We start from the raw sequence: 21,636 nt of genomic DNA, 5'->3' as shown, positions 1-21,636 counted from the left end.
TCAAATAATGGGCAGGCAGGAGTAGGATTCGTGATGAACAAGAAGATAGGGAGGAGAGTGGAGTATTTCAAGACGCATAGCGATAGAGTCATTGTAATAAGGATAAATTCAAAACCTAAACCGACAACGATTGTTAACGTCTATATGCATACAAGCGCCCATGATGATGATGAGGTAGAATGTGTATATACGAAGAGATTGATGAAGCAATTAAACACGTAAAAGGAGATGAAAATTTAATAATAGTTGGAGATTGAAATGCAAGCATTGGAAAAGGCAAGGAAGGAAATATAGTGGGGTGAATACGGGCTGGGCAAAAGGAATGAAAGAGGGGACCGACTTATAGAGTTTTGCACAAAGTATAATTTAGTAATTGCCAACACCCAATTTAAAAATCATAATAGAAGAATATACACTTGGAAAAAGCCAGGCGATACTGCAAGGTATCAGATAGATTATATCATGGTGAAGCAAAGATTTAGAAATCAACTCGTGGACTGCAAAACTTACCCTGGAGCAGACATTGATAGCGACCATAATTTGGTGATAATGAAATGTAGATTGGGGTTTAAAAACCTGAAGAAAAGGTGTCAGATGAATCGGTGGAATTTAGAGAAGCTTGAGGAAGAGGAGGTAAAGAAGATTTTTGAGGAGGACATCGCAAGAGGTCTGAGTAAAAAAGATAAGATAGAAAATGTAGAAGAAGAATGGGAGAATGTTAAAAAGGAAATTCTTAAATCAGCAGAACCAAACTTAGGCGAAATAAAGAGAACTGGTAGAAAACCTTGGGTTTCAGACGATATATTGCAGCTGATGGATGAACGTAGAAAATATAAGAATGCTAGTGATGAAGAAAGTAAAAGGAACTATCGGCAATTAAGAAATGCTATAAACAGGAAGTGCAAACTGGCGAAAGAAGAGTGGATTAAAGAAAAGTGTTCAGAAGTGGAAAGAGAAATGAACATTGGTAAAATAGACGGAGCATACAGGAAAGTTAAGGAAAATTTTGGGGTACATAAATTAAAATCTAATAATGTGTTAAACAAAGATGGTACACCGATATATAATACGAAAGGTAAAGTCGATAGATGGGTGGAATATATTGAAGAGTTATACGGAGGAAATGAATTAGAAAATGGTTTTATAGAGGAAGAAGAGGAAGTTGAGGAGGATGAAATGGGAGAAACAATACTGAGATCTGAATTTAAGAGAGCATTAAAAGATTTAAATGGCAGAAAGGCTCCTGGAATAGACGGAATACCTGTAGAATTACTGCGCAGTGCAGGGGAGGAGGCGATTGATAGATTATACAAACTGGTGTGTAATATTTATGAAAAAAGGGAATTTCCGTCAGACTTCAAAAAAAGTGTTATAGTAATGATGCCAAAGAAATCAGGGGCAGATAAATGTGAAGAATACAGAACAATTAGTTTAACTAGTCATGCATCAAAAATCTTAACTAGAATTCTATACAGAAGAATTGAGAGGAGAGTGGAGGAAGTGTTAGGAGAAGACCAATTTGGTTTCAGGAAAAGTATAGGGACAAGGGAAGCAATTTTAGGCCTCAGATTAATAGTAGAAGGAAGATTAAAGAAAAACAAACCAACATACTTGGCGTTTATAGACCTAGAAAAGGCATTCGATAACGTAGACTGGAATAAAATGTTCAGCATTTTAAAAAAATTAGGGTTCAAATACAGAGATAGAAGAACAATTGCTAACATGTACAGGAACCAAACAGCAACAGTAGCAATTGAAGAACATACGAAAGAAGCCATAATAAGAAAGGGAGTCCGACAAGGATGTTCTCTATCTCCGTTACTTTTTAATCTTTACATGGAACTAGCAGTTAATGATGTTAAAGAACAATTTAGATTCGGAGTAACAGTACAAGGTGAAAAGATAAAGATGCTACGATTTGCTGATGATATAGTAATTCTATATAGGTAGTCACAACAAAGTGGTGTATAACATACCACATCTTACTATAAGATTCTTCATGATTTAAATTTAAAATGTATTGTGTAATAGCTGTGCTAACACTTAGAGAACAGAAAAACCAAAATATCTTAATTATGTCAACTGGATTTTCAGAAATATTGTCGATAGACAAAGCACGGTTTCATTTTTCTGGGTGTGTAAATTAACATAACACCAGTTACTAGATGACTAAAAATCATCACCAGATTTTGAGCATACAATTGTGGTGAAAAAACATTTATGATGTGAGTTTTCTGGTAATCATATAGTGGGGGACCAATATTTTTTGACAGGAATAACAATATAGAACTAGTGTACTGTATAATTTAAAAAAAAAAAAGATTGTGAAAAAGAGTACAGATTCTTCCAGTATGGTGGAGCAATGCAAATTGCTCATCAAACAATTCACAAGCACACACTCATGTGACTTTTATAGAAGAATGAACTGGCAGCAGAGGGCAGTGGTTTCTACGTTCTTCAGATTTGTCTAACAGTGATTTTTTTCTTAGGACAGCCATTTTGATGGGTAGAGTTTATGATTCAAATCTACACACTATTGATGAACTGAAGGTGAACATTTAACACAAATAATGATGGGATTGACATTTTGCATCAGGTGACTCTCAATATGATCCCTCGACCACACAAGTGCACATCACTGTACACTTAGCTCACTTCAAACATCTTTTTTAAAAATATGATAAATATTTAAACTTTTGCTAATGTAAATAAATAATTTAATTTACAATTGCCTTTTTTTCATAAAATGTTACATGTTACAACTGTGTTTAGTCTGTAGGGTTTTGTTTTAAGTTGCACACACAGTACTTCCTGTAATTACTTCTCTTCTAGTCATATGTATATATATATATACATATATAATTTTTTAAATATTCAAATAATTCATTAACATATTGACCATTATGTTAATAAAATTAAATATTATATTAAATGAATAGTAAAACACAATAATTAGATAAGTTAAATTTACCATGTTACCATGTTTATTTTCAATAACCAGTTTTTATGATATCCAGCATACCATGAAAAAGTTTGTATTTTTAAAGTCCTAGTAAAGCCAGCTATTTTTACACGGACTTGAATACTAGATCGTGGATACCGGTGTTCTTTGGTGGCTGGGTTTCAATTAACCACTCATCTCAGGTATGGCCGAACTGAGAATGTACAAGACTACACTTCATTCACACTCATACATATCATCCTCATTCATCCTCTGAAGTATTATCTAAACGGTAGTTACCAGAGGTAAACAGGAAAAAGAAAGACATGTATACAGCACATAATGTCCCTGGTAAAACTAAAATTCATTCCATACTTCTGATACGCATTCCAGAATGTGTAGAATATCCAGGATATATTCTGAAATACAACATGATTCCCAAATATATAAGGATACGGAGAGATATCCACATGAAACCACAAATCCCAGGTAAAATTGAAAAATTCTAAGATTTCATTTATTATTTTTTAATGTACGAGTAAAAGAACAAGAGTGTATTAGGTAGGTAGATCTAAAACTTTTACTTTTATATTAAGATTTTTAACCTTCTGTTAGGTGCATTTGATCTGACAGGCACAAATCCACCAAATCTGCCAATAGGCGGTGTTGGCACCTGGTACTCCCAGTAGTTGCCTCTTTTGACATGTTCTATGCAACCTTCCCACTAAGTTTGTCTTTGATCTTCACTATGGGAAGTTATTTAAGTTTTGTTCAGAGAAGCTCGTTGCGTCCGAACTTGTCACATTTTTGAGATACGTATTTTCAAAATACTTGATATAATAAATGATAAAAATCATTTATTACATTCACTTTAAGACTAAATAATGTTATGGGTTTTCAATAATTTTGTGAAAATACCTAATTTATCAGTCTGGCCTATCTGGCACATTGGCCTGAACACTTAATAATCATTTGTTCCAGATTTTTTGTTAATATGTCCCACAAAGTCTGCCTGACTTGAACAACCTGACAGATGGAGAAGTAGTGGGTTTTCTAATGAATGATGGCAAAAATCACAAATTTTCAGTAAATGTAATAATCAAGATAAAGTGTTTTTTTTTTAGATAAAGCTAAGAAACAAACAGTAATACTTATAAAATATATTACTGTGACAATAATTACCACATGAGGAAGAGCAAGATGATAAGTGCTATTATCTACATCAGTCTTTCCTGTTTCTTCATCTTCTTCTTCTTCATCTTCTTCTGTTGCACTAATTTGAACTGGAATTGTTTGACCATCTTTCATTGTAACCTGTAGATTCTCACCATCAGCTGTCATAATCTTTAAAAGAAATAAAACTGATCACATATAAAATACAACAATTTTCATTAAAAGAAGAAAGCATTTAACCTAATAAATAGAGGCTTCAAGATTTTCTGAATTTTAAAACAGCCTTCAGAATGGAGAATTATTTTTATACATACTAAAATTTGTAGGACATTAATTAAGGGGCAGAATTAATGATTTCTTATGGCTTTTGACTTGAAAAATTGAATAAATTATTTATATTTATATATAAATAAATGAAGTTCAACCTTACCAACAATTCATCTCTTTTTTCAAGCACTTTTGGTCATTCGACCACCCTTATGAAAAGTTATTGTTCAATTTCAGATCATTAAAATTAGATTATGTAGAATGTAAATTTATAAAATGTTAAAATCACAACTGGTCATCATAGTATAAAGTTAGTCATGTCTATTATGTAAGAAGGTCGCAGTTGTAATATAACAAACAACTAACAATTGAAATAAGAAAATTTTATAAATTTACATTCTACATAATTTTGAAGAACAACTTTCCCTGAGGATGACTGAATGACCAGTGCTAGAAAAGAGAACACGGACAAATTGTTGGTAAGGTTGAATTTCATCTATTTATATATAAATAATATTATATATCCACTGTGCCACGTTTAAAAAACGTAATAATTACTTAACTTAACTTTTACTTATTTTTTTTTTAGTTTTGTAAGTAACATATACATATTCTACACAATGGACACAATGGATTTTTTAAAAAAATAATTCTAGTATACACTAAATTATTACCTGAAGTTCACTTCCATCCTGCATAGTGAAACGTATTGGATTACCCTGTTCATCAGTGACCTGCAGTGATTTTGAAGGTAATGTCGTTAAAGTAACATCCTCTGAATTAGTGTTTAGCTGGTTATCATCTTGAGGTGCTGTATCTGGAACTATAAACTTTTCTGAGATCTGTAAATAAGATTAAAAAATATAATTAAAACATGTTTACTATTAATTGCATTGAGGAGGATTTGCACATTTAGCTCTGAAAATAGCTGTTAGATGAACAATTTAGTATCTTAAAGCAAGACAAAGTATGTTTAAAATTTTAATAATAAAAACAATAATAACAAAAAAACTTTAAAAATTGATTACCAACAGAGGAATATAAAAAATTATTACTCGTCCAAATTTAGAAAGCATAAATACATAAAGCGCAGTAGTTCTACCTGGGCTGTCTGAAGTTTTTGGCACTGGTTATAGTACAATGGAAGGAATATTGTACAAAGGAATAGGAAGGAAGAAATCATATGAAAAAAATAAGAACCCAGTTGCTAGACCAACAATTCATTTCACATTGTGAAATGAAACAGTCTGTCTGTTTACTAAATAATGAACAAACAGATATAAAATAGTCAAAATAATGGATGGAAGCAAGTGAAAATGAGCCAAAGAAAACAAATACCATTCCATCTGCAGGAAAAGTCACAGCTACAGTTTTTGTTGGAATTCTATTGGTATGATGCTAATAGACTACCTGTAAAAAGGCAGGACCATCACCAGGAAGTATTAAGATTCATTAGAGGACCAATTGAAGGATGCTATTCAGGCTAAACATCTACATCTGGCCAAAAAGATAGTATTCTTTCACCACAATAATGCACTCACAGACACGTCTTTAGTTGTTACTGCAAAACTCCACGACCTATGCTTCAAAGTGCTTTCACATTTGTTGTATTTGGCTCCAACCTACTACTTTCTCTTCTCAAATCTAAAGAAATGACTGGACAAAAATCCACTTCAAATGATTAGGTCAAAGTTGAGAAAAATTTTGTAGAGTTGAACAAATTATACAAAGGATATTAAAAAATTGAAAAGTCACTGGTCTTAATGGTATACCGAAATGCAAAGTCACTAATAAAAATGTCAAAACATCTTGAAATTTGAATTTTTTGAATGGCCCTCTTACAATATATTATTGTTTGTTAATGATATAAATAAGGGTTATCAGAATATGTTTCAAGGTATAATTTTATTAAACATGTTGTTTAGTATGTTGCAATCAATAAATATAAACAGAAACCACCCACAAATACACTAAATTAACAGAAAACTTAAACTACCAATTTACATAAAAAGTTCTTTTCAAATCTATTGTTATTTTCAAATGTAAGTTATTTTCAAATCTACTGGAATAAATGCTTGAAAATTAAACATATGAAAGGGAGCTAACAAAAAATTCATTATTATGGGTGTATTTTTTTCATATCTCAGGTAATGAAATCAATTACCTGAGTGTTCATAATACCTACACCACACTCATTATTGAGTCCAAGATTTTTAGGAAACAGTAAACTGCTCAATTAAGCTACCAAAGCAAAATAATGATAAAGGTCAGAACTAAAGACCTTGATTAAATTCTTATTAAATTACCCTTGATAAATACTGATAGTAACTGATATATAGATTATTTTACAAGTAGTGTATAAATTTTGTCGCAGGACACATCAATTTCTATAGATTGCCATGATAGTTTTTTTTTTGTCTTCAGTCATTTGACTGGTTTGATGCAGCTCTCCAAGATTTCCTATCTAGTGCTAGTCGTTTCATTTCAGTATACCCTCTACATCCTACATCCCTAACAACTTGTTTAACATATTCCAAACGTGGCCTGACTACACAATTTTTCCCTTCTATCTGTCCTTCCAATATTAAAGCGACTATTCCAGGATGCCTTAGTATGTGGCCTATAAGTCTGTCTCTTCTTTTAACTATATTTTTCCAAATGCTTCTTTCTTCATCTATTTGCCGCAATACCTCTTCATTTGTCACTTTATCCACTCATCTGATTTTCAACATTCTCCTATAGCACCGCATTTCAAAAGCTTCTAATCTTTTCTTCTCAGATACTCCGATTTTCCAAGTTTCACTTCCATATAAAGCGACACTCCAAACATACACTTTCAAAAATCTTTTCCTGACATTAAATTAATTTTTGATGTAAACAAATTATATTTCTTACTGAAGGCTCGTTTAGCTTGTACTATTCGGCATTTTATATCGCTTCTGCTTCGTCCATCTTTAGTAATTCTACTTCCCAAATAACAAAATTCTTCTACCTCCATAATCTTTTCTCCTCCTATTTTCACATTCAGTGGTCCATCTTTGTTATTTCTACTACATTTCATTACTTTTGTTTTGTTCTTGTTTATTTTCATGCGATAGTTCTTGCGTAGGACTTCATCTATGCAGTTCATTGTTTCTTCTAAATCCTTTTTACTCTCGGGTAGAATTACTATATCATCAGCAAATCGTAGCATCTTTATCTTTTCACCTTGTACTGTTACTCCGAATCTAAATTGTTCTTTAACATCATTAACTGCTAGTTCCATGTAAAGAATAAAAAGTAACGGAGATAGGGAACATCCTTGTCGGACTCCCTTTCTTATTACGGCTATCTCTGTATTTGAACCCTAATTTTTTTTAAATGCTGAACATTTTATTCCAGTCTACATTATCGAATGCCTTTTCTAGGTCTATAAACGCAAAGTATGTTGGTTTGTTTTTCTTTAATCTACCTTCTACTATTAATCTGAGGACTAAAATTGCTTCCCTTGTCCCTATACTTTTCCTGAAAGCAAACTGGTCTTCTCCTAACACTTCCTCCACTCTCCTCTCAATTCTTCTGTATAGAATTCTAGTTAAGATTTTTGATGCATGACTAGTTAAACTAATTGTTCTGTATTCTTCAAATTTATCTGCCCCTGCTTTCTTTGGTATCATTACTATAACACTTTTTTTGAAGTCTGATGGAAATTCCCCTTTTTCATAAATATTACACACCAGTTTGTATAATCTATCAATCGCTTCCTCACCTGCACTGCGCAGTAATTCTACAGGTATTCCGTCTATTCCAGGAGCCTTTCTGCCATTTAAATCTTTTAATGCTCTCTTAAATTCAGATCTCAGTATTGTTTCTCCCATTTCATCCTCCTCAACTTCATCTTCTTCCTCTATAACACCATTTTCTAATTCATTTCCTCTGTATAACTCTTCAATATATTCCACCCATCTATCGACTTTACCTTTCGTATTATATATCGGTGTACCATCTTTGTTTAACACATTATTAGATTTTAATTTATGTACCCCAAAATTTTCCTTAACTTTCCTGTATGCTCCGTCTATTTTACCAATGTTCATTTCTCTTTCCACTTCTGAACACTTTTCTTTAATCCACTCTTCTTTCGCCAGTTTGCACTTCCTGTTTATAGCATTTCTTAATTGCCGATAGTTCCTTTTACTTTCTTCATCACTAGCATTCTTATATTTTCTACGTTCATCCATCAGCTGCAATATATCGTCTGAAACCCAAGGTTTTCTACCAGTTCTCTTTATTCCGCCTAAGTTTGCTTCTGCTGATTTAAGAATTTCCTTTTTAACATTCTCCCATTCTTCTTCTACATTTTCTACCTTATCTTTTTTACTCAGACCTCTTGCGATGTCCTCCTCAAAAATCTTCTTTACCTCCTCTTCCTCAAGCTTCTCTAAATTCCACCGATTCATCTGACACCTTTTCTTCAGGTTTTTAAACCCCATTCTACATTTCATTATCACCAAATTATGGTCGCTATCAATGTCTGCTCCAGGGTAAGTTTTGCAGTCAACGTGTTGATTTCTAAATCTTTGCTTAACCATGATATAATCTATCTGATACCTTGCAGTATTGCCTGGCTTTTTCCAAGTGTATATTCTTCTATTATGATTTTTAAATTGGGTGTTGGCAATTACTAAATTATACTTTGTGCAAAACTCTATAAGTCGGTCCCCTCTTTCATTCCTTTTGCCCAGCCCGTATTCACCCACTATATTTCCTTCCATGCCTTTTCCAATGCTTGCATTCCAATCTCCAACTATTATTAAATTTTTATCTCCTTTTACGTGCTTAATTGCTTCATCAATCTCTTCGTATACACATTCTACCTCATCATCATCATGGGCGCTTGTAGGCATATAGACGTTAACAATCGTTGTCGGTTTAGGTTTTGATTTTATCCTTATTACAATGACTCTATCGCTATGCGTCTTGAAATACTCCACTCTCCTCCCTATCTTCTTGTTCATCACGAAACTTACTCCTGCCTGCCCATTATTTGACGCTGAGTTAATTACTCTAAAGTCACCCGACCAAAAGTCGCCTTCCTCTTCCCACCGAACCTCACTAATTCCTACTATATCCACGTTTACCCTTTCCATTTCCCTTTTTAAATTTTCTACCCTACCAACCTTTTTTAAGCTTCTAACATTCCACGCTCCGACTCGTAGAATGTTATTTTTTACTTTTCTGGTGACCCCTTCCTTAATAGTCCCCACCCGGAGATCCGAACGGGGGACTATATTACCTCCGGAATATTTTACCAAGGAAGGCGCCTCCATTATTGCTTTTGAAAATGCAGAGAGCCACATTTTCTTGGGAAAAAAAACAGCTGTAGTTTTCCATTGCTTTCAGCTGCGTAGTACTCAAAGGACTGAGTGATGTTGATATGGCCGTTTAAGTCATTGTGACTCACGCCCCTAACAACTACTGAAAGAGCTGCTGCCCTCTTTCATGAAAGTAAAAGCTTGTTTTTGATGAGTTAGATAAAACTTCTTGATGGGGAAAAGGTATGAATAATGGCAAATTACATGCAGAAGAACCCCCCCATTTTTTTAGATACTGCAATTTCTACAACCCATAACTTCATTAACAGATATTTGTAACATTTAAGAATAAGTAAACAGGATTTCATCTACTGTTTTAAGCACTTCTCATTCCTTAAGATTTCTCTGATATTAGATGATTTATCACTGATATTATGATTTCTCTGATAGTTTAAATGTAGTAACAATTTAAACCAATAATTATTATTTCAACTCTCAGTTTACTGAAATTAAAATGTGAATTGTAACTGTTTACCTTTAGTATATGACAGACTGTATCTTTTAGGTAGATTCATAAGAAAGCTACATACTGTAATGGGTGCCATGATTTGAGTTCTGGAAAATTTTGACATATCTTTGCGTTCCACATCCCGCAACCAGAAAACCACTGTCAGTTCAAAAGTTTATATATATATATATATATATATATATATATATATAATATAAACCTTCTTGTGGACATGATAACTGCCGTAATTTTATGCCCAATCACTTTCAAATTGATACATAAAATATAACAACCCAAAATCTCAGTTGAGTTCATTAATGGCCAAAATCAAACCATGGGGGTGGAAATGGGGGCTTTTTGAAAAAAACAAAATATTGCTAAAGTTCCTACTATTCTCTGGATAAGGGCCTAAAATATATCTAAGTAAGGTTTTTTGATATCACCAACCATTGGCCCAAGGAATGGAAAAAATGGGTTTTCAAACACAAAAAAAATCATACCTCCCTTAATAGGCATATTACCTAAAACTTTTGTCTGAAACAATTTTTAATATGAGCACCCTTACGGCAAGAGATGACTCTAAATGTTGCTGGAATTGTAAGAAGATGGGGTTTGTCGTATGCTTAACATTTTTTCACAAGTAACCATTGCCATATTGAGTAAATTTGAAGTTTTTCTTAACTTTAAGGTGGAAATCGTTCTCATCCCCTATTTAGCACTGGTGAAATCTACCCTCTGCCTTCTGGTGTGCCAAAAGGTTTTTTCCTGTTTAGCCTCCGGGAATCACCATCAGGTAATACTTCAGAGGATGATATGTATGAGTGTAAGTGAAGTGTGGTCTTGTGCAGTCTCAGGTCAACCATTTCTGAGATGTGTGGTTAATTGAAACCAAACCACCAAAGAACACCGGTATCCACAATCTAGTATTCAAATCCAATTAAATGTAACTGCCTTTACTAGGATTTGAAAGTTGGAACTCTCAACTTTGAAATCAGCTGATCTATGAAGACACGTTCTCCACTAGGCCAACCTGGTGGATTGACAGATTGAATCTGTCGTGTTAAGAGACTTTTGTGAGGTTAAATTTCAGAAGTTACATTTTTTGAATTTTGAAATGGAAATTTTTTTTAATGGCTCAATAGTGAATTCGACCATCAAAAAATTAAAAAACAGAAGAATCTTTATTTCTAATATCTTAAAGCAATTTTTTTCTTTTCATATAATATAATAACAAAGTTACAGAACTAAAATTATTGATAGTGCAGTGTTGTAAGAAATGAAGTACATATTTGCTGTAATTCCTTTATGTTTTCTCTAAATAAATTTAAAACTTGAAAGTAATATGAAAAGTAGAAGTTTGAATACATATAAAAGACAATTTTTTCCAACCACTGATTCATAAGATACAATTCTCAAAGATAAGCATTTTCTTACAGAACAAATCCTACAGTCCTGTACTAGTTTTCATAAAATCAGCAGTTTTTACTCACCTTAGAATTTGGATCCTCAGGATCTTGGTAAGTTACGTAAATGATCTGATGAACATCATCATCATCTTCAGGAACCTGAGCGGTATTGAATTGCCTTATTATATTCCACACATTGAGATCATTTCCATTACCAGTAGCAACTGCAGCACCAGAAACTTCTGTTCCACCATTAGCTTCTTGTAACGCAACGCTCACTACTTGTTCCTCATCAGTTTTCCCCACTACATCTTCAATTTTTATTTCTCTGTCATGGACCTGTGAACACAACAAACAGCTGACTTTTCTAAGCTTAAATTTTTACGGCATGTTCCCATAACATTTTAACTGTCAGTTGTTGGTGAAATTATGAATCTACACAAGATTAATGTTGGATGGATGATGGACCATTAAATTATGTACTTCCTGGAGCCTTAATGTTTTAACTGTGATTAAGTAGGGCTAAATTTAAAATATACTTTGCAAGAGATGATATTACTGAAATATGCAATTTCACAAAATATTACTATTAAGTTTTTCAATTCACTGCATCTGATTAATAGTTACATTATATATTTTCCAGTCACTGATGCTTTACTGACTCATTTCATAAAGATTAAAAATCAAGAGTGGTCTTATTTTATTCCACAATAATATTTCTGTTCTAACACAAATTTTCATTCTGTTACAAAAATGTGTCTACAAAAACAACTATTTACATTACTTTTTACACTTGCCTGGGTTTAAATTCATGTGAAAAGCATTAAAAAAAGATCTATTTATTAATCAAATGCAATAACCTATTTTCACAGACCTATTCAAATTTGAGCATTTTTGGGCCAATGGTTTTATTGATTTCTTTTTTCCAAGTAACTGTTATTTCAGTCAGGAATGGTTATATCAAAAAGTAATAAAACCACAAATGTTTTGCAACCTGAATAATAAAATGGGTGTAGAAATAAAGAACCATCAATATTATGATGGGGACAAAATTGTATTTCAAAAAATAATTTTTTTTTAAAAGCTAAATTGCTACTAATGTAGAGGAGGAGTATTAACAAATGCCATAGCATAATCGCTGTAAAATGACAATATTCACAAACCACTGTTACACATTATAACAATCATTTTATAGAGCCTCTGTAACTGCCAATGAGGATTGCTGCTTGCTAAAATAATGAGCCAGGTGAAAATTATCTTGTGTAAATTATTTCACCACAATGACAGAAATATTTAATCAAATTTTTAATTAAAAAAAATTGTAATATCTGATTAGTAATAATAAATGCTTTTAATTAAACAAGGAAGTTATCATTCTTTCAACACAGTACACAATTGCCAATTTTCCAGTTCCATACAGAGAAAAAAATAACTAAAGTAATTTTTTTTTGCAATACATGCAAATTCAATCAGAAGATAAAACACATTTATTAAAGAAAACAGCTATTTTAAAATTTATTGGGTACAACAGAGGAAAAATATACATAAATAAAAGAAACATGGAGGACTTACAAAATCTCTAACTACATATAAATTAATCACATAAATGTTTGATAGATCATCACCCATCATCAACAATGTTTAAAATTATTATATTCAACTAAGGAACCCTGAAACCCACAGAAATCTGGAAATCTGTTACACACTGATTTTTTTTTAAGGAAGGATACTTAAAAAGCAATTTGAAGAAATATAAAAAAATACTGTTCCAGGAAATTAGAGCAAATTGGAAACCTATTCCAACTGTTACTTGTAATTCTAGCAAAAGTTCTAAAAAACTCTAAAATTGTAATTAATTTTACTGCAGATAAACAGTTAAATTTACATTACAGTATTTTATAAAAAGCTGAACAAATTTATTTAATAAACAAGTTTTTGACATCTAACAGTCAGTGTAACTAACAACCCAACAAGGAATGCAGATACACACGCATTGTGGAAACTATGCTACTGAACATTAGGTGAACAGATTTTTTTAAAGGAAACTTTTTGAGTCATAAACTAGTCTGAGTTTTATTTCATTATCCTCCAGAATTTACTTTTCTTATGCTACTTCATGTACAATGAATTGGTACTAGTATTGATAATCTAAAAAATTGTAAAAATAATTTTAAAAAACTAACTTCAAAAAATAATAGTACTAAAATGTTACAAATAATATTTTTATTTATTAACTAAAGTAAAAGTATTTACAGCAAATAATTATTTTTTAAGTCAGTGTCAGCCAACAGAAGTTAAACAAAAACAAAATCTATAATCTAAATAATACAAATTCTTCTTCTTCAAGTTTTACTACAATGAGTTTTACAAAAATGTAATAATAATAAATGTGACATATAAAAATACGATATAAGAATACTTTATAAATACTTAGATACATCACCAAGTTATCACCACGTGATATTATATGCCTTAGCGAACACAAGGTGAGGTATGACTGTGAGATGCTCTCTCTTATATGCTCTTGAGATCTCATTTTACATGTGGGAATCCCATTTAGCCGCCCAGCGGTTGGTTGAGGTACTAACTTTATGGTTGAGGTACTAACTTTATGGTTAACGTAACTTTATGTTTAATTTGTGTTAGCTGGCACTGACTTCAAAAATACTTATTTGTTGAAAATACTTTTACTTTAGTTAATAAATAAAAATATAATTATTTGCAACTTTTTTAATTATTAGTTGAAGTCGGTTTTTATTTTTTATAAATTATTTTATAAAACCTCCTCCTTTTGTACTATGGAAGTGGTCAGTGGCTAAGGGTGTTTCGGTTTTTTTGGTATTTTTCCTAAGAATATCATCGAATTTGGTTAAAATTTGTAAGGGATGATTCTGAAAGTATACTCTTCTGATTAAAAAGAATTATCCAAATCATTAAAAAGTCGGGTTTTTTCTAAGATTATCACTGGATTTGATTAAAATTTATATGGGACCATTGCAAAAGTATACTCTTCGATTAAAAGAATTACCAAAATCTGTTTACTAACATTGGAGATATTACATAAAATACATTAAAAAAACATTTTCAAATTGTTAACCTCCTTTTTTGAAGTTTGTTAAAAACAGATGAAAATTTCTATTTGTTATTTAAGTACATTTCATTACTTTATAGCATAAATGTGTTTAATTAATTTAAAGTTTTACATAATATCAAATCTGTTTCAAATCAACTATCCAGCAAACAATTACACTATGTCAAGCCCCCGTACTCCTCCCTGCGATTAACATGTTGCTGCTGTTTTCAAAGTCACATGTATTTCATTCCTAAGAAATAATTACCTTACTGTGGTTGGAATCCCACAGGATCATTCACAATCGGTTTAGCTGCAAAGTCATGGCTGATCTGAGCAAACACAGTTACAATATTGAGGAGCAGTTGATGATACTTTTGTGAGTATAAATGTTGCCACACAGTACAATGAATGCATTTTGTTAACATTTCAACAAGCACCCACCATGTAAATCACTGATAAGGAAAAACATGCAGTTGCAGTATTACAGGTAGGTCACAAGAAGATACGAATCCAAACATCTCATCATCGCCAATTTGAATATGAGCAATCTCCATTTAAATCTAGTAGTAAACGAGCGACCAAATTTAATATACCATTATCAACAATGCATGATCATATTAAAAGGCTTAGCATGAAAATTGTTTGATGGACTTTACGAGTAAATTATCAGATTAAGAGATGAAATAACAACTATGAAGATGCTTCACAACATATCATGGACCACATGGAGACATTCTGGGCATTTACCATGATGGTACACACACAGATCCACTGAATAAGTAATCTGTAAGTACAAACAAATATAAATGATCAAAATATGTACTAAGTCCACGATGTATATTTTCCTACAGATGTATGGGAATGTTTTGGACATACTGTATAACAAATTAAATAATGCATTTATTATATATCTTGTAAGTAGTTTTACTGTTAATTACCTTTTTATGTTTAGTTAAATTTGAACAATCAGCAAATGCTTTTCCACACACCTCACATGAATATGGTCTTTCACCTGAAATATAAACAATGTGCATTAATTATGTGGCTTTGATTTTTCCATTTTAATTTATATACTGCCAACAAAAAGAAGACAAAACACTCCAGAAAAGGCAAATTTAAAAAATTTTAATTTCAAGAAAATTTTTTTTCATCATTATACAGTTTAGTACTGACTTTGAAAAAAAAACATTGTGAATGTAATTATTAATTTTTATGATTATTTTTCAATATATAATCTTAAAAAAAAAAACAGTATTAAAAATCTGCAGGTGTTGTAACTCCACAGTTTCAGTCGGTAAACAGAAATACTTTTGGGTTAAGTAAATTATTTTACTAAGTAAAATTTTATTATACGTACCATTAAAATTTTTCATTTATGGTTTACAGTCCATGTTTCTCATCATACAACTACGAACTCAAGCATATAGTTTCAGAAGTACAATCAGTTGAGTTCATCAGTTTCTTTGTTACTATGTTCTGGACAGAACAGAAGTAATGGTGTTCATAGTAAATGATGACAGGAAAAACAATTCCCTATTTTATTCAGAAAAAATTTGTATTATAAATAAAAGTGAATGGTAGAATACCTGTTGTTTTATATGACATTAAAGTTGTTGTACAACATTATGCATCAAAATATCAACAGACATGTATAGCAACATGTCCGTGGAAAGTATGGGTAAAACACCATTAATTTGCAATGGCAATGCATAAAATGTTCAGCTCATAAAAACTACATCCCCTAACTTTTTGGATTAACAAGAACTACTTCAACAACACATTTCAGCCAATGACATTTTGTCCTGTGTACCCTGTCATACTTAAAGTACTATGGAACTATCTGCATAAAACAAGATTCAGTTTATTCACCACTATAATTATATTTATTTATATCAGATACATACACATATTTGTCTAATTGAAACAAAAAATTAATATATATACATTTAAACATGAGAGAACCATGGACATTGTATATACAGATCACTGTATATACGAGGTCTGTAAATAAAGTAATGAGAGTGGTTCATAAAAACCATTTATTTACTATCAAATTATACATGGACTCTATCACCTTCGAAATAGTTCCGTTGGGAAGTCACGTAATGCTTCAAACGATTTTCCCACTCTTCATAGCAGTGTTGGAACTCAGAAACTGAAATAGCCTTCAAATAGTCGGTTACATTTTTTAAAATGTTTTCTACTGTTCCAAAATGGTGTCCTTTAAGGTGTTTTTTTTTCAAAAATCGTAACAGGAAAAAGTCGCAGGTACTCAAGTCAGGCGGATAAAGTGATTGAGAAACTAAGGAATGTTTTTCTTTGCCAAAGACTCATTAACTGCGGTGTGACAAGGTGCATTGTCATGATGCAGCATCCAGTTGTTTCATGTCCAGATGGCTTTTCTCACACGCGTAACTCTTTTCTGCAGTCTTCCAAGAATTTCTCGGTAAACAAATAAGCATGGCTTTGATTTGCTCATTTTTGCTTTTTTGGGACATGGTGAGTTTGAAGTAAGCCACTCCTTGCGCTGGCGTTTTGTAGTCAGTATCACTCATTTTTGTAACGCTCAACAAAAACTCGTTTCATGAAAAGTTTGTTAACATCTCACAAGGCAACAATAGACTAAAAATATCAATACTTAAAATAAATCAGCTGTTCATATAACCATATGTTTACTAGTAACTTTACAGTGTTGCCACTTTGGCACTCAAAAAACACTAGTCTCATTACTTTATTTACAGACCTTGTATAACAAGCAAATAAGTTTGAGAGTTTTGAGACATCACATTAAGTAAAAAAATGTTAGATCTATTTGAGTTAACAAATTTCCAAAAATACTTAATATTTATTTAATGGAATCTTTTATTTCAAAATAATTAGAATTTCTTCTTGATAGAAATTTATATAAAAGTCTCAATATAGCGAAATCCTGATAAGATTCAGTTAATTGATCATTTTTATCCTTTTTAAGTGCGTTAATCTTCTGAATAATTGAAGTCTTAAGCTCCAAACTGTACCATGATGGCGGTTTAGTAACTTTCTTTTTTAGAACACATAACTCAATGCCATTGTACATAAACATATAAAATGTATTAATGAAGTCCTCAAGTGATGTTTAAATCAAATTCAACAATAGAATTAACCAAATTGAATAATTGTTTAGCATAGAAAAATTAGTATAGTTAAATAGATCCAATCATCATAGTCAATGCAAGTTACCATTACTGGTAACTTTCATTAACTATGATGAGAATTTTTAAGGAAGCATGATAAATACTACACGACACCATTGATTCAACTGAAGATAAGCAAGTAATATTTTCATTATTCAAAAAAGTCAAATCAAGTAATAACTTGATTAAAAATGTACATAAAGAATGTATCCATTATTTATGTTATAGGTTTCATTTATCTGATAAAATTTTACACAGAGATTTTATATGTGAAGTATTCTTCTGGTTGTAAGTTGGGCAATTCGCATGTTCACTGCAATCTCAGTAAATGTTTGGTACATTAAGTCGCAAAATAGTTGGCCCAACACTGGGCCAACTATCTATTGACATTTATGTTTGGGAAAACAGATGCATGGCAACCTTCCCCACATTTTGTACAGACTGTTCTAGCTCTTTTCCTCCCACTTTTTTGTAGTCTATGCCCCCTCAGTGCAGACACAGTATGTTTTTCTCTTTTATTAGGCAGTTTTTGAAGGCTCCTAACTCTACTGTTGACTCCACCAGGCCCTATGTCCCCTTCCGCTCCACTACTAAGCAACTCATCTGTTACTGAATCAATGATACTGAAACAAATTTATAACGGGACAGTGGTTTTTGGTTATGAAGCATGTTTTTTCTTTATAAATTACATAGTTGTTTAATGCCATTCTAGAAATTTGTTAAAAACCGCCTTTTTCCAATATTTTAGTGTTCTTCACTCATCTAGATAAGCATATAACATCATATCAAAGGTGCTGATTTCACACATATGTTTGTTGTAATCTAAAACCATAGCTGGTTTTTTGTCAGTGGGTAACCCCTACTATGGCTCCTTTTTGTATTTTCGTTACCCCTAACTACAGAATTTGTAGAAACAAGAATGACTGGCTTTTCTGTGACTTTTTTCCCTTTAGGCTAATACTATAATTTTATTTTGTTTGGAGTAAACCTTTTGCCCAACATTTAATTGAACTTTATATTATCAGGAAGCCATTTTTTTTTCGAATTGTGCCAGTATGGAATGTTTCATTTTGTAAACAATTTAATTAAAAGAAGACTGGTAAAAACATTTTCTGTAAAAATGTGATATCCTTTTTCAGATAGTTGCATATTGACCTCACTGGGGCTAACAGTCCATTTACATTCATACATATTAACTTCATTCATCCTCTGAAGTAATACCTTACGGTGGTTCCAGAGGCTAAACAGAAAAAGAAAAGGCAGTTGCATATTGAAAGAAGTTTTTTCTTTAAAATATACTAACAAAACCCAATTGTTTTATTTCATTCCTGTTTTCCTGAGAATCCCCCTTGTAACACAGCATGCTCAAACAATAATTGGAAATTGAGTCATATAGAACTCACAACATTATCCTCCAACGGTGATGGTGTTTATTGGGAAGATATTGCATTAGTTGAGTATAACTCTTGGTTCAAATTAATGATTTATCAACAGAAAGTTGTTGGTAGCCTAGATAGTAACACTGAAGCATTTCATACAGCGGTCTGTAATGGGTTAAAAATTTTTGTGAAGGATCGTAGCCGATTTCATTGTTTTGGAAGCTTGCTATTGTCAACAATGTGAAAAAATTTATTGTAGCCTGAAATCTATTGCACGTGGAACATTTTTTGAAACCATGGTGTGGACTGGGATTTATTTACTGTCCAGTAAGATGTTACTGTGAGTTTTTTTATTTGACCCATGTTCAGAATGACAGCAATGAATGCCCTTATTTCAGAGTAGGTTCATGTTCAGCAGAGCTTGCATAAAAAACAAATTAAAGTAATCAGTAGGAGATGCACTTACAGGAAGGCTATATTTGGGACCAGGTGTCTCATTGTATGAAAAGCTACGGATAAAACTGGTTTCTCCCTCATTAATGGATCTCCAGATTTCATTGGCATCATCATCATCATCATTATTTGACTGAGAAGAGCTGTCACTGAATACTAGTCTATCTATGTGCCTTATAGGATTAGACCTTATTAGTGTAGGTCTAGTTGACAGGCCTGATTGATCTAACATGTCATCATCATCATCATCATCTAGGCTTAGACGATGATTACAAACAAAGACCTACTTTGTGTTACCCCTCCTGGTGTTTATGTTGCATCTTCATCAGTGTCATCATCAAATAAATCAGACACCAAAATGTCAAAATGATTATCACTATCATTAACAGATAAATCACTACATAATTGCATATCAATTTCACTTAGGGTTAATTGATCATATCCATATTCTAAAGCAATGTGTATGTCATCAGATATTTAGAACACAGTCACAGTTATAAAAACAAACCACCAACAAAAAAACTAATCATAACCTCCACAACACGTCAATAACAACGAACAATGTAAACAAAATGAACTGCATAATAGATTTACACGCTGTTTCTGCTGTTCTGTTAGCTGGTGTTACAACTCTAACATTCATTAATTATTTTCTTTGTCATTATTTTATTTTTATGTAAAGTATTATATTTGCAAGTGCCTTTTGTTGAAAATCAAACATAATTTTAAAAGATATAATCGCTTTTAAAATAAATGTTGTACAAACGAGTATTTATTTACAAAAATATATATCAATGGTGGATCGTCCCTGGCACTTTTGGAATAGAAAGGTGGCGACAGCAGATCGTCGCTGTGGCGTAGAAAGGGTTAAGACACCACCTCTTTTGTTGTAAACACTGTTTTGAGTATTTCTGGCTAACCTATATAAAAAAAATCTAGTAATCTCAACTCTTGAATTATTAACATTAGGATTCAAGCAAATATCAGTAAAAATAATGATATCGTAATCAACAAGGATTTAGCTGTACATTACAAATTCTCCGAGTGTTTTCAAGCCTTTGATATATTGGTAATAAAATTTTAACCTTGTATCACTATTTGGGTTTTTGATGAAGGTACATTTTTAGAAGAATCTACTATCTTCAGTTGCCCATTAATAAATTTGTTTTATTTACACCATTTTTATTTAAGTTTTCTAATTCTAATCTCAATTCTCATAATTCCTTTCCATAGTTTGATCAGAATCGATAATGCAATATTATAATCTTTTAATTTATTTTGGCAGGATGAAGTAACTGTATCAGAATTTAATAAAAATTTCCCAAGACAAAAATAACAACCAATATACAAATCTTATTTAGATTTTCCCTAATTGCATTAAAACATATTTTCTATTTTCAGATAAATTTTTAAAGTTTAATTCTTCTATCTTAGATAGAATATTATTTTTATGTGAATTATTATCTTAATTTCTTCAATAATTCTCAACTTATCCATAAAATTATTACTTGGAGTTGATGTATTTTGTTTATCAATAAATTTATTAATTTTGATAATTTCTACAGAAATATTATTAAAAATCACGTTCAATTGCAGTAAAATTTTCAGACTTTCCTGAACATTATCACAAAAAAATTTTCAATTTCTATTCTTCAATTCAAGACATCTCAATTCAGTGCATTTTATGTGGAATGACATATGACAACTATCACAGTGATTCATCATCCTCACAGTTAGAACTGGATGCTGCACATGTGGCAGACATAACCTCAAAATGTAGATAACAGGAAACAGTTATCCCTCAAAACAGCTACACAGAATGCTCACCAAACAACAAATACTTCCCAGCTGGCCAAAACCAACATGAAACAGGTTTGAAAGCCAATGAGAACTTCACGTATCGTTTTGACGTTTTGATGTGACAGCCAAGTATGTCAGGAACTGAACCAAATATTGCTAATGTACATGA

At 31.8% G+C, this 21,636-nt stretch overlaps 1 protein-coding gene across 2 annotated transcripts in view; it reads right to left on the bottom strand.

Annotated features, from left to right (window-relative positions):
- LOC142319743 (uncharacterized) overlaps positions 1-21,636 on the bottom strand; it is a 77,839-nt gene that overhangs the window by 8,898 nt on the left and 47,305 nt on the right. For both annotated transcript variants that reach the window (XM_075357363.1, XM_075357364.1), the window contains exons 14-17: positions 15,601-15,674; positions 11,674-11,928; positions 5,056-5,223; positions 4,124-4,285 (exon numbers count right to left, since the gene is read on the bottom strand). In XM_075357363.1, coding sequence (XP_075213478.1) covers positions 4,124-4,285; positions 5,056-5,223; positions 11,674-11,928; positions 15,601-15,674 — 659 coding nt within the window. The remainder of the gene's footprint in view (positions 1-4,123; positions 4,286-5,055; positions 5,224-11,673; positions 11,929-15,600; positions 15,675-21,636) is intronic.

The sequence above is a fragment of the Lycorma delicatula genome, chromosome 2 (assembly GCF_047948215.1).
Source record: "Lycorma delicatula isolate Av1 chromosome 2, ASM4794821v1, whole genome shotgun sequence".
NCBI lineage: Eukaryota > Metazoa > Arthropoda > Insecta > Hemiptera > Fulgoridae > Lycorma > Lycorma delicatula.
Note: the sequence above shows the minus strand (reverse complement) of the source record. Positions and strands in the feature narration are given on the sequence as shown.